Below are 14,739 nucleotides of genomic sequence, written 5' to 3'. Positions count from 1 at the left end.
AATAAAAATTGGACGGAAGGTGGGGAGGAGCCATAGCCAATTTTATTTTATTTTTCAATTGAATTTTTCAAATATGTAAGTATAGTCCTTAAATGTGTTTTTGCTATCTTCTCCTTTATAACCTTTTAAACCTATCTCTGAAAACCACAAATTTGTAATATATATTTTGATATCTCTACATGCAGTTAGAAATGATGCATCATAGAATGTAGAAGTGAATAGTCAATGCATGAAGTGATCTACTAGTTACGAATTTATCTGATCTGATCATTGGACTGAATATTGTCGTGCTGAGGGTTGGATGAGAAGGAAGGACGGAAATACAAGGGTTTAGCAGCGTGACAGGAAGAGGATATGATTGAACTGTTCAACGGGTTTAACCTGCATCCCCACACAATCTCAATTTGGAAATCTCAACCAATTCCGAGATCAATTTCATTGATCTCCTACTCTGCTATTGACGAGGATTCATGGATTAAATCATCCTGCTCAACCCTACACAAGGATACACATGACAAGGAAAACTGGTTTTCTTGGATCGTGAGTTCTGGATCCCGGGGAACCCTCTCCCCTTCTCCTCCTCCCTCCCCCCATCCTCTACCCTTCTCACTTAGCAGATATCATGTAATCTCAATCTTTTTATTCTGATATAACTGTTTGTAAAGCAAAAATAGTATTTTATTCCATTTAAGAAAATCATTTTTTTTTGCTACAATATAAACAGAAAAAAAATAAAGTTTCCTTGATTACGCTCATTTTCCCTCCCTTGATATTTTTCTACCGGAAACTAAAATAATGACCATGTCTTAAATTTTGTCCCTGCTCATTGCAGTGATTATATTTGTATTTTTGTTTTTATTAATCTAGATTGTTCAGTACTAAATTTATTGTAATTTTAAAAATATTAAAAATTCCAAACCTATAATTTAATTGATTTGACGTATTTGCAAAAATTGCAAGTTTATCATGTTCAGAGTAATTGTGGACATTTAGAAGTAAATTGTTTAATCCAAGGTTAAAGTTTAGAATTGGATATTTGTAGAACCGGTGTACAATTTATAGTATATAGGATACCAGTGCAGGGTTGGATATTAGTAGTACTAGGATTCAGGATACAAGTGAAGGGTTGGATGTTAGTAGAATACAGGATACAAGTGAAGGGTTGGATATTTGTAGAACCAGGATACAGGATACTTTTTCAGGGTTGGATAATAGTAGAACCATGATACAGGATAGTATTTCAGGGTTGGATATTAGTAGAACCATGGGATACAGGATACTATTTCAGGGTTGGATACAAGTAGAACCATGGGATACAGGATAGTATTACAGGGTTAGAAAATAGTATAAAATAGGATACTAGTACAGAGTTAGGTTTTACTAGTACTTAGTATATTAATACAATGTTATTTTCAGCAACCTACCTGGAGACTGTGGGGGGAGGAGAAGGTAGATGGAGCTATATACACTGTATACCTCAAGAAGGTTCGCTATCATACTCCGACTAAATCCACAAACTCAGACGATGAGGACTCAATCTCCCACCTTGAGTGGGAGACGGTTCGGGTTCGATTTGTGAAAGCTGGAACTCTAGCTAGGCTAGTAGATGCTCTAGCTAGTGATACTGGAGAACTAGAGTCAACATATATAAACGTCTTCCTCGCCACTTACAGAACATTTGCTTCTGCTAAACAAGTTCTTAATCTACTCACGGAGAGGTCAGTTTTCATTTATAGTCTAATGACAGGCTGGAGATCAAAATTGGGGGGTTTGTGACAAGGTTAGAGTAAACTTTTAGGGTGTAGGGCATGTTGGAGAGTATGGGTTTTAAAAATGGTTTGAAAGTATACTTTGGGGGTTTAGGACAGGTTTGAGAGTAAACTTTGTGGTTTAGGACAGGTTTGAGGGTAAACTTTGGGGTTTAGGACAGGTTTGAAAGTAAACTTTGTGGTTTAGGACAGGTTTGAGAGTAAACTTTGTAGTTTAGTACAGGTTTGAGAGTAAACTTTGGGGTCTATGACAAGTTTGAGAGTAAACTTTGTGGTTTAGGATAGGTTTGAGAGTAAACTTTGGGGTTCAGAACAGGTTTGAGAGTAAAATTTGCGGTTCAGGACAGATTTACTTCGGAGTTTAGAACAGGTTTGAGAGTAAACTTTGTTGCATAGGATAGGTTTAAAAGAAAACTTTGGGGTTTAGGACAAGTTGGAGAGTAAACTAGGGGGTTTAGGACAAGTTGGAGAGTAAACTCTGGGGTTTAGGACAAGTTGGAGAGTAAACTTTGGGGTTTAGGACAAGTTGGAGAGTAAACTTTGGGGTTTAGGACAAGTTGGATAGTAAACTTTGGGGTTTAGGACAAGTTGGGGAGTAAACTATGGGGTTTAGAACAAGTTGGAGAGTAAGCTTTGGGGTTTAGGACAAGTTGGGGAGTAAACTTTGGGGTTTAGGACAAGTTGGGGAGTAAACTATGGGGTTTAGGACAAGTTGGGGAGTAAACTTTTGGGTTTAGGACAAGTTGGGGAGTAAACTATGGGAGGACAAGTTGGGGAGTAAACTATGGGGTTTAGGACAAGTTGGGAGTAAACTATGGGGTTTAGGACAAGTTGGGGAGTAAACTTTTGGGTTTAGGACAAGTTGGGGAGTAAACTATGGGGTTTAGGACAAGTTGGGGAGTAAACTATGGGGTTTAGGACAAGTTGGGAGTAAACTATGGGGTTTAGGACAAGTTGGGGAGTAAACTATGTTGTTTAGGACAAGTTGGGGAGTAAACTATGGGGTTTAGGACAAGTTGGGGAGTAAACTATGGGGTTTAGGACAAGTTGGGGAGTAAACTATGGGGTTTAGGACAAGTTGGGAAGTAAACTATGGGGTTTAGGACAAGTTGGGGAGTAAACTATGGGGTTTAGGACAAGTTGAGGAGTAAACTTTAGAGTTTAAGATTGGTTGGAGATGAAAATGGTAAAGAGAAGCTCTTTATAATTGAAAATATATAAACAAAATTGATGAAATTGACGAGTAGAGTATGAAGGATAAGAATGAAAGGAACTTGAGTTCAATGTTTAGAAGGGTTGAATGAGTTGAATAGCCCTAACCTGGGGGTTAGTACATAGTATTGTATGGTATAACAATGTAAAGGTCTGTAGATTCAGTTCTAGGCATATTTTGCTAAATAAATATATTGAATAAATATAATAAAGGGTGTGTTCACGTAGTTTCTGCAACAAACTCTGATTTTCTAATCCCTTTATCTCTCCAACCCGCTGTTTCAAATAATCTTAGTTTGAAATATCAAATGTTTACATCATGAGATAGGAAAGATATAGGGATCAGAAGCTTTCAGTGAGTGGGAAAACTCAATTCCTTTGATCAATAAATTGCAATAATTAAACAATTTGTACTGCAAGTCATAAACAATTTGTACTGCAAAACATGAACAATTTGTACTGCAAGTCATAAACAATTTGTACTGCAAATCATGAACAATTTGTACTGCAAGTCATAAACAATTTGTACTGCAAATCATGAACAATTTGTACTGCAAATCATAAACAATTTGTACTGCAAATCAAATGGAAAAACAAACTGTGCTTTACGGATCAATACATATTTATGTATATTAGCCTTTTAGGGCGCTTCGTGCCCATCTTCTGTTTTAATTGTGAACATGTTCTCTTTGTGTACATCTAAAGCAAAACTAAAAAGTTCGCGGAATTTAACAAAAATTTCGTGGATTTTCAAAATTTTCAAAATTTTTTGGAAAATCGAATTTTGATGGAGACAAATATTTGAACTTTTGATCATTCATAAACCTTCCCTGGGGCCATGTGAGGTCCCCCACAAAATTTGGGCCTGATCGGTTCAGCCGTTTTTACGTTTATTGGATACAAACAAACAAACAGACAAGCTAAATTTATGTATAGACTAGAAATTCAAGGCGCTTCGCGCCCTTCTTTCTGGGCTTTTAGGGCGCTTCGCGCCCATCTTCTATTTAAATTGTGAACATGTTCTTTTTGTTTACATTTTAAAACAAAGAAGAAAAAAATGTTGCGGATTTAAAAAAAAAATTCGCGGATTTTCTAGAATTTATCAAATTGTATATATTTACAATACTAGAAATTCAAGGCGCTTCGCGCCCTTCTTTCTAGCCTTAGAGGGCGCTTCGCGCCCATCTCCTAAATTAATTGTGAACATGTTCTCTTTGTGTACATCGTAAAACAAAACAAAAATAATTCGCTGATTTTCACAAAAAAATTCGCGGATTTTCAAAATTTTAAAAAATTTAATGACGATCGAATTTTGATGGAGACAAATATTTGAAATTTTGATGATTCATAAACCTTCCCTGGAGTCCCTAGATGTCCCACAAAAATTTGGGCCCGATCGGTTCAGCCGTTTTGACGTTTATTGGATACAAACAAACAAACAAACACCATGACAAACAGACAGACAGACAAGCCAAATTTATATATAGATTAATCAGACATAAACCATTTTACAATTCCTGAAAAGTTTTGGACTATTCTTAAAAACTGACCTGCTTGCTTCTAGGCCTGGCTGCAGGGTTTTCTAATTTAATGGAAATGTTCTGCATATATATTAAATTTTATAGTTTATGCAAAATTTACACGGTGAAAACTTATTCAATTTTTATTTTTTTGTATTTTCTTTTAGGGAAGAAGTTTAGTATTTGTAACAATTTTTGAAATTTTTGGTTTAAAAACTAATTTTTGGTTTTAAAACTAATTTTTGGTTTTAAACTAATTTTTGGTTTTAAAAACTAATTTTTCCTTCCAAATTGTGAGCATGGTCTTCAATCTTTCAGATTTCTTTTCGGAGACGGGAAGGGATTTTTGAATAATTTTTTTTTACATTTATTTTCATTGGGTTAGATTATGTTGAATAAGTTTAAAAGTGTAATCAATTTATTTGTTTTCTCATGCTTCACATTTTATTTCTAACCTTTTTTTTATATATAAACATAAGAAAAAAGTAAAAACAAGGAAATTAGAAGATTCCAAAATTGTCTAACTTGGTACTGAAATTCAATTACTTTATTTAAGATATTTTCCAGCTTCAAATAATATACTTTTGAAGAAAAAGTTCAAATTTTCAGTTTAATTTAAACATCTGCTCCTGCGAACTGTAAACTGATGCCTTAATATTTTTAACTATCTAGTTTTCTTAGAAATATGTTCAGTGATTCTCCTTTTCTTACCAAACTCAAATCAGACATGTAAATAGTGGATTGTTTGCATTCAATAAACGTCAAAACTGTTGAATGGATTGTTTGTATTCAATAAACGTCAAAACTGCTGAATGGATTGTTTGTATTCAATAAACGTCAAAACTGCTGAATGGATTGGCTTCAAAGTTTCTGGTATCTTACATGGAAGTGAAGTTGAAATAAATAATAAGTTTTGACTTTTTACAAAGAAATTAAGTCTTTTCTGAACCCTATATCTATGCAACCATATCTCAAAGACCTTAAATATTTTAAACTATGAATAATGTTAGATCAAATAATCTAAGCTTAAAATATCAAAGATTTACACCATCAGGTTGCAAAAATAAAGAGATTAGAAAATGTGAGTTTGTGGCAAAGACTCAACTACTTTGGAAATCAATTCTAACAAAAATTGTACCAAAGATGGCGGTTTGAGAAAATTTTAAAGCTAATATTGTAGCTAGAAAATGGGCGCAAAGCGCTCTAAAATCTTGGCAAAAAAACAGATCTCTAAGTTTTGAAGATCTGTTAAATCATATCTCTAAGTTTTAAAGATCTGTTAAATCATATCTCTAAGTTTTGAAGATCAGTTAAATCATATCTCTAAGTTTTGTAGAACTGTTAAACCATATCTCTAAGTTTTGTAGAACCGTTAAACCAAATCTTTAAGTTTTGTAGAACTGTTAAACCATATCTCTAAGTTTTGTAGAACTGTTAAACCATATCTCTAAGTATTGTAGCACTGTTAAATCTAAAAATAAGATTATTAGCTGTAGGAGTAAACCCTACCCCTATCTGACAATTATAAGCTAATTTGGAAGTTTCTATGAATTTTTATCACATTTGGTATTTTTTATTTATTATTTTTATTTTCAATAGATAATATGAAAAAGAGTCACGTTAAGAATATGACTTTGATNGTTCAGGAACCAGAATAGGGGGGTTTGCCATGTTGCAGAGATGACCTTACAATACAATTCTATTTAAAGGGGGGAAATTATTGCAGCCAAATAATTCTATTTTAATCCACATTTTTTACACTTTATAAAGGTGAACTTTAGTTTATTTAAAGCGTTTGCAGCTGTTAAACCTTATTCTGAGACACCCTGTAGCGTATTGTCGAGTAAAGAGGAACCAGGAACGGAGCGCGTCCTTGCTTCTCTGACCTTCCAAACCTGCTCAGTGCTCATCTCCCACCTAGAGCTGGTTCTCAACACACCTTTCATCCTAACCTTTAGATTTTCTGTAAACATGAAAGGTTTAATATAAACCTGGCCAAGCTTGAAATTGACTTTGCATTTTCTTTTGGTTTTTCTCTCTCTCAAGACTCGATTTAATTCTTTATGATAAAGATTTTTTAAAGATGCTGGGGCTTGTTGGNGGGGTGGCGGTTAACAACCCCTATTCACTCGCCCATTACCATTGTTATTTCTCTGAATCCAATATTTTTATAATTGAAAACATTATTATAATATTATTTTTCTAGAAATTGAATGCATATTGCACATTATCAATTATCAAATAATCTAATTCAAAATGTTGAAAGCAAAACTCCGGCTTAATACATGTATCAGTTTAACAACTCATGGAAAATCATGGTAAATCCCAGATATTAGAAAAATGTTTGATTCTATTAGAAATAAATAGTTTAAATTTGTCAGAAAAGATTTGAAAAATTTAGCGCCTGTCAGTCAAAATCTGTTGTTAGTAATACAAACAAAAATGTATTTTAAAAACAACATGTGCTTCATTTTAAGTAATTTATTGATGAAAGAAAGATAAAAAATCTTTGAATATTTTGATGATCGTAAAAATGTACTTGATAGGAATCTCAATTTCTTGTTAGACTCAGGGTTTAATTCCATTTTTTAAAAACCGTTCTAAATCTCAATTCAAATTCAAAGTGACAAACTAAGCATCTAATTGTATTGGAAAGTATGCACTCAATTTTGTGAAATCTTTTTAATTACGAAAATTCAAAGTTAAAATAAAGCTCAAAAATCATAAATTTAAACAGCTTTAAATATTATTTTCAAATATCAAAATAATATATTTTTTCAAATTTTTAGTTTTGTGAAACCTAAATAAACTTTAGTGTAAACCTTTGATAATTCAAACTTAGATTATTTGGTCTAACAGAATTCATAGTTTAAAAATATGAAAGATCTACAGTATTAGTTGCAAAGATAAGATTAGAAAATCAGAGTTTGTGGCAAAAACTAAATTTCTTTCAAGAATTTATCAAATCTAAAAAAAAATAAATATTGGGCTTGATAAACCTTGGATATTAAAAAGAGGTTTGAGCAACGTGAATCTTATTCTATTATTGGGAAGAAAAAAATACTCTCAAATAAGTTTATCAATTTTATTTATTTTATTGGTCTGGAAAGGAATTGACTCTTTGCAACAAACTCTAATTTTCTAATCCCTATATCTTTGGATTCCAACGTCGTAAACCTTTGAAATTTCAAACTATGACTTTTGTTAAATCAAAAAATATAAGTTTGAAATATCAAAGGTTTACGGCATTGGGTTCGAAAGATATTGGGATTAGAAAATCAGAGTTTGTGGCAAAGAGTCAATTCCTTTGACATTTTATTGCTATTCAAACACTAGGAATTTTGATGTAAAATAGAATAGTCACAGAATAAAAAGAAAAGAAAATCCGCAAAGCTTTTTCCTTGGCAATGGAACTGATTATTCGCCGCAAATTTAGATTTTCTGATCCATGTGTCGTTGAAGCCTGATATTTCAAACTTTGAAATTTGATGTATTCAGTTCCTTTATCTGATGGGCTTGAGTGGTTTAAGCTTTCTAAATATATATTCAGATACATTTGTTTTTACAGATATCTTGTATTTGCGCTTCCACTTCACCCTTTATTTTACGTGCTGCCTCTTTTTTACTTTTGCTGAATTTTGATAATAATGTTAAGATTGTTCCAGTTCTAAAGAACAGTGGTTTCTTGTTTTCTGTTTTTAAGACGAAACTATCTTTTTAAGGAACTGTAAATGTAATTTCAAGTGACCCTCCATGCAAAAATGACAATGCCCGATTCAAAATGGTGCCCTTTAAACCTTTATCTGATCCAATAATGTAGAACATATCGTCTTTTTTTACTAGAATTAAATGTGTAGTTTTGATTTTCCGTAATAATGCGCAAGTAACTTTTGTAGGGAAACCACAATTGATTTCTAATTTATACTAGATCAGACAAAGGTTTTAAGGGTATCGTTGTGATTACCATATGTACATGAAGGTTCACTTAAAATTGCGCTCACAGTCCCTTCCCTTTAATAATTGAAAATATTGAGATGAATGTAAAATATATTGATAAAGTTCATGGTTCCGTATTTGGATCAGGGTTCGGTTATAATGTAACCTTTTACTCCAATTTGTTCCATCTTCATCTCCCTTATACATAGATATATACGTAGATATACATAGATATATACATAAATATATACATAAATATATACATGGATATAAACGTAGATATATGCAGTGCTGTGTTACTACAGGATTTGTTTAGAAGGTTTGCACCAAACCTTTTAAACCAGACGGTTGCCAATATTTCTTAAAAGGTTCCAGAAGGAGAATGTTTAGGGTCCAGGAACCATAATGTTTAGGATTTAGGAACCGGAATGTTCGGGGTCTAGTAACCAAAATGTTTAGGTTCTAGGAACCATAATGTTAAGGGTCTAGAAGCCGAAATGTTTAGGGTCTAGGAACCAGAATGTTTAGGGTATGGAGCGAAAATGTGTAGGGTTCAGGCACCAGAATGTTTAGGGTCTATAGGAACCAGAATGTTTAGGGTCTAGAAACCAGAATGTTTAGGGTCTTAGAGCCAAAATGTTTAGAGTTCAGGAACCAGAATGTTTAGGGTTTAGGAGCCAACATGTTTAGGGTTCAGGAACCAGAATGTCTAGGGTCTAGGAACCAGAATGTTTAGGGTACAGGAACCAAAATGTTTAAGTTCTAGGAACCAAACCAGAATTTTTAAGGTATAGGAACCAAAATGTTTAGGTTCTAGGAACCAAAATGTTCAGAGTCCATGGCTCTAAGGAACATGACCATTATTTGGTTTCATAAACCTAGAATAAGAATGTTATAGGGAGAGGAACCAAGATTTTATGGTTTTATCTCAGATAACTAGGTTGAGGTTTCTTATGGACAGATGTCGTTGATTCAAAAAATTAAGAAAAGATTTATTATATAACGTGACAGAAATATTTTTCTTTTGATTCATCTCTGCAATTTCATCCATTCAATTTCACCTCAGATTCTAAATATATTCAAGACTCAGAGCCTACTTTTCCTTCTTTATTCAAGTTGTAAGTTTCTCTTTCCTAAATTAAACTTCATTCAATTCTATCCATCTAACCTTTTTTATTTGGCTTTTAGATATGATCTTTTTCTCCTGTTTATTTCAATTCTTACTTCTCCATCGTTCTTAATTCATTCAATCTCTTTTTCCCGCTGGTTCTCCCTGAAACATATGTTCTCCAAACTTAGGATATGTTTTGGGTCTGTTGGTCCACAGATTAGATCTGAGAGTTTATTTTAACTTGAAGAGTCATTTTGGCAGCATCAGGCGTTTTATGAGCTTCTTATTTCCTATTATTAAAGTTCCTGGTTCCTATTCAACAAGTTCCTGGTTCCTACTCCACTAGTTCCTGGTTCCTACTCAACAAGTTCCTGGTTCCTACTCCACTAGTTCCTGGTTCCTACTCAACAAGTTCCTGGTTCCTACTCCACTAATTCCTGGTTCCTACTCACAAGTTCCTGGTTCCTACTCCACTAGTTCCTGGTTCCTACTCCACTAGTTCCTGGTTCCTACTCAACAAGTTCATGGTTCCTACTCCACTAGTTCCTGGTTCCTACTCAACAAGTTTCTGGTCCCTACTCCACTAGTTCCTGGTTCCAATTCAACAAGTTCCTGGTTCCTAATCGTTTGATTCCTGGTTCCTACTCCACTAGTTTCCTGTTCCTTTTCAACAAGTTCCTGGTTCCTACTCCACTAGTTCCTGGTTCCAATTCAACAAGTTCCTGGTTCCTAATCGTTTGATTCCTGGTTCCTACTCCACTAGTTTCCTGTTCCTATTCAACAAGTTCCTGGTTCCTAATCGTTTGGTTCCTGGTTTTTATTCAACAAGTTCCTGGTTCATTTTCTACAAGTTCCTGTATCCTAATCGTTTAGTTCCTGGTTCTTACTGCACTAGTTCCTGGTTCCTACTTCACTAGTATCTGGTTCCTATTCTAGTGTTAGGTTCCTACTCTTCTAGTTCCCGATTATTTGTTCCAGTATTAAAGGTTCCTATTCTGATAGTTACTGGTTACTACTCTGCTTGTTCCTAATCTATAAATATTATTCTCCTACACTTTCAGTTTCTGGTTCCTATTCCACTAGTTGCTGGTTCCACCTTATCTAGTTCTTTATTCCTTGTTCCCTCTATCTATGTGTTAATTAAATAGGACTTTTCTTTTGTAGAAGGTTTCTTAATATTAAAAATATTTTTTTTCTAAAAAAATGAAATTTGTTGAAACGACCTTGATTTGTAATAAATGTTCGTATATCCACAGGTTGAATTGCTTGAAAGCGGTTTCATGGTTTCATAGTTTTCGATCTCACTATTCACCTATTCAACCTGCAGAGTGCAGAGTCTAGAGTTAACTTAACTCTTCAACTTTTATTTTGTTCTCTTTTCTTACTTTAACTTTTTCTCAGAACTTTACTTTGGTATTTTTTTCTACATTCATTGTCTTATTTTTTGTCTTTTTTTTGTATCTTATATTGTTAGTTTTTAAATCTTATATCTTTCATCTTTAAAATTTCTTGTTCTTCTTCATTTGTATTTTTATCTATATCTCATCTTGTTCTTCTGTATCATATTTCGTTATTCTGTATCTTATCTTGTTCTTCTTTATGTTGTCTTGTTTATCTGTATCTTATCTTGTTCTTCTGTATCATATTTCGTTATTCTGTATCTTATCTAGTACTTCTGTTTATCTGTATCTTGTCTTGTTCTTCTGTTACTATCTTGTTCTTCTGTTACTATCTTGTTCTTCTGTTACTATCTTGTTCTTCTGTTATTATCTTGTTCTTCTGTATCTTATCTTGTTCTTCTGTACCTCAATCTCAACTTGTTCTTCTGAATTATATATTGGGCGTATTTGTAACTTCCATAAATGTTGTGCTTTCTTGTTCTATTTTTTATTTAACCTCTTCTTGCTTCTTCCTCTCCTAGCTCCTATCTCCTAACCATAGAGAATAGAATATAAAGAGAGGAATTAAAAGAATCTCTCGGTATGAATTTTTTCAGTCCCTTTCAGCCTGAAAGGGAGTTCAAAGTGTACAAATCATGTAAATGTTCACAAATTATATGCAATAGAGTACATTAATACAGTATGTTCCCTATACTATCCATTTCAATTTCGAATTTTTTAAACTGTTAAATGAACTTTATAATGAATTAGGTGAATAAAAAACATCATTTGATTTATAGTTATAACGGAAAATCATCGTTTGTAAAGTGGACGGCATAGAGTCTATTGGTCAATTATGAAACCAGCCTATTTCATAATTTGGTTTTCTTTTAACAATTATTTTAGATTTTCTATAAAATGATATTCCAGGGGCCAACAGGTTATATAGCATAAATATGTGAAGTACACCTGCAGTATGGAAACAGTACAACAAAATGGCCGTTTTACACTTTTTTCTAGTAAATTCCTCTCTATATATTCTATTCTCTATTCTCCTAACTCTTAGCTAACTCCTAGCTCCTATCTTTTAACTCTTAGCTAACTCCTAGCTCCTATCTCCTAACTCTTAGCTAACTCCTAGCTCCTATCTTCTAACTCTTATCTAGCTCCTAGCTCCACTTGACCTGATTTGTGTTATATATTCTAGCAATTGTATTTTCATATCTTGTTATTTTTAGAATATAAAAATTACACATTTTTTCCTCTTTTCTATTTTTCTACCATTTTTTTTTCTTCTCTATCCCACTTAGAAGGTTTCCTGTATCTTTATCCGTCATAGCTTTTCTACCTAATTAAATAAAAATAAGTTTAGAAGTTTAAATAAAATATTCAGGGAACCCTGATGCTTTAGTTTAAATTAAACTTTGTCCTTGAAGATAAACTAAATCCAGATTTTCTTTTATTTCTATCCGTTCTTTTTAAACTGCTTCTCAGCGATAAAAAAATACTGTTTTCATTGTTGTAATTGTAATTTTATCTTGGTAAAATTAGTTTTGGAAAACTGTTCAAATTAACTTTATTTTATCCATGCTTCTAAGCTAAAGTTGGTTGAAAATGGCAATTCATGTTTAAAGAAAAAATTATTTTGAAAAGCTCAGCCTGATGAAAGAAAGAGAAAATAAATTATAAGATTTATTAACATTTTTTTCCTTATGCAGACAAATACTTGAGAGAAACCAGAAGAACAATACAATATTACAATAGAAGCAAAACAAGGAAAATTGAAACCAACAATACAACCTAGTTTTATAATGTATTTATCATGTATTCATAATGTTTGTTTTTAGACTGTAACTTGAAATATGAAGGGTACGGTTATGAATCTGGTCTGTAACTTGAAATATGAAGATATTATATCTTTACTAAAATATAAACTTTAAAGGGACTGTATAAGTAATTTCAAGTGACCCACAATTTAAAGTGTGACAAAGGTACCCTTTAAACCAGGCGCGTAACTAGACATTCAGCAAGGGGGGGGTGGCAAAGTGCAAATAAATCGCTTGTAGTGCGAAAATTTTTGTTTGGCCTCCCCCAAATAATTTCTTTAGAAAAATGTGTATTATACTAAACAATGGGCAAATTTTGTTTTTGGGGGCTTTTTTCAGTTTGGGCAAATTTGTGTGTGGGAAATCTTAAATATTTATTTTGAGGTTAATTTTTTTTATTTAAGGGCATTTTCAAAGTATATGAAGGGGCTTTTTTTAATCAAAGGATTGGGCACAAAACTGATTAATTAAAGTTGGGTGTATTAATAAAACATTTGGGAATAAAAATAAATTAAATTTAGGTGCAAATTATAAATATTCGGTGGCATTCTTAAAAAGGGGGCAAATTTAAGTCTGGTTGGGCAATTTGAATGTGTGAGTATAATTTAAAGAATCCAATTTGGGGGCATTTTTTTAAGAAAGGGGGCAAAAATAAAAAGAATCTGAGCTTATATTGAAAATTGTTATAGTGGAATTTGAGTTTGCTTTAAGAGTCGGAGGCATAAATGTGAAAGGTTAAAAAAATTACTGTGGGGCCCATTTTTTTTCTTCAAATTTCGAGAAAATTAGTTATTTATATATGGAACTATATGGACCCCTGTTAAGGACTTCTGGTCCGCCATCTTAAGGAGGGCATGCCCACTCCTAGTTGCGCGCCTGCTTTAAACTTATATTGGAATAAAAACGGGAAAGATACTGTCGTTTTTCTAACTATTAACATTCTTTCTTTTCTCTGTAGCATTAAATCCTATTGTAAATAATTAATTTTTAGATGAAAAAACTGACATCTGGGTCTATATAATAACTATATACGGAATAAGTTTATATATACATGTATACAATATACATACAATATACAATATACAGTTTACAATGCTAGGTTTGATGCCTATCAATGACGAGTATACTAGATGCGTATATGCACTAAGCTGTTCCAGGAATATATAAATCTGTTACGTTTATTCTAACCTTCACTAATCAAACTTAACCCTGAGATTCTCAGGGTCTGTCTTAAACCTCGTGATTATATCTAGACTAGGATCACATATGGTTTATGTTACAGGTATGAACAACTGGGGAATATGAGCAAAGAAAGATCTGAGCAGCATCGTCGAACCCTTCGTCAAGCTCTTCATGTTTGGTTGGATCAGTTTCCGGAGGATTTTAATGAACCTCCGAACTATCCTTGTCTGACACAGCTAGAGACATTCTGTAGGAAGATAATGCCAGGATCAGAACTGGACACAAAGGTTGGTTTTATCTTCTTTAACTCTTTAACCTTTTAGATTATCTTTCAAATCATGAATCTTGATGAGCTGGGTATATATGTGACAGGAACAAGGCTTATATCAGGATATAGAATAAGGACCCATGATTCAATGATCATCAGGATTTAAAGTTCTATTGCCAGGATTCCTGGTTGCAAAATCAGGATTCCTAGTTGCTAAATCAGGATTCCTGGTTGCGAAATCAGGATTCCTAGTTGCTAAATCAGGATTCCTGGTTGCGAAATCAGGATTCCTAGTTGCTAAATCAGGATTCCTGGTTGCTAAATCAAGATTCCTGGTTGCTAAATCAGGATTCCTGGTTGCTAAATCAGGATTCCTGGTTGCGAAATCAGGATTCCTAGTTGCTAAATCAGGATTCCTGGTTGCTAAATCAAGATTCCTGGTTGCTAAATCAGGATTCCTAGTTGCTAAATCAGGATTCCTGGTTGCTAAATCAGGATTCCTGGTTGCTAAATCAGGATTCCTAGTTGCTAAATCA

The 14,739-nt window shown here is 33.2% G+C and overlaps 1 protein-coding gene across 4 annotated transcripts in view; it reads left to right on the top strand.

Annotated features, from left to right (window-relative positions):
* Positions 1-14,739, top strand: part of LOC111695100 (ral guanine nucleotide dissociation stimulator) — a 29,908-nt gene that overhangs the window by 7,811 nt on the left and 7,358 nt on the right. For 2 of the 4 annotated variants that reach the window (XM_023464290.1, XM_023464291.1), the window contains exons 1-3: positions 186-624; positions 1,417-1,718; positions 14,036-14,222. In XM_023464290.1, the coding sequence (XP_023320058.1) occupies positions 355-624; positions 1,417-1,718; positions 14,036-14,222 (759 nt within the window). In that variant the 5' untranslated portion in view covers positions 186-354. Of the gene's footprint in view, positions 1-185; positions 625-1,416; positions 1,719-14,035; positions 14,223-14,739 lie in introns of those variants that run through there. The other 2 variants (XM_023464288.1, XM_023464289.1) reach the window with 2 other exon arrangements.

The sequence above is a fragment of the Eurytemora carolleeae genome, unplaced genomic scaffold (genome assembly GCF_000591075.1).
Source record: "Eurytemora carolleeae unplaced genomic scaffold, Eaff_2.0 scaffold198, whole genome shotgun sequence".
Lineage (NCBI taxonomy): Eukaryota > Metazoa > Arthropoda > Copepoda > Calanoida > Temoridae > Eurytemora > Eurytemora carolleeae.
This window is presented reverse-complemented; position numbering and strand designations above follow the sequence as displayed.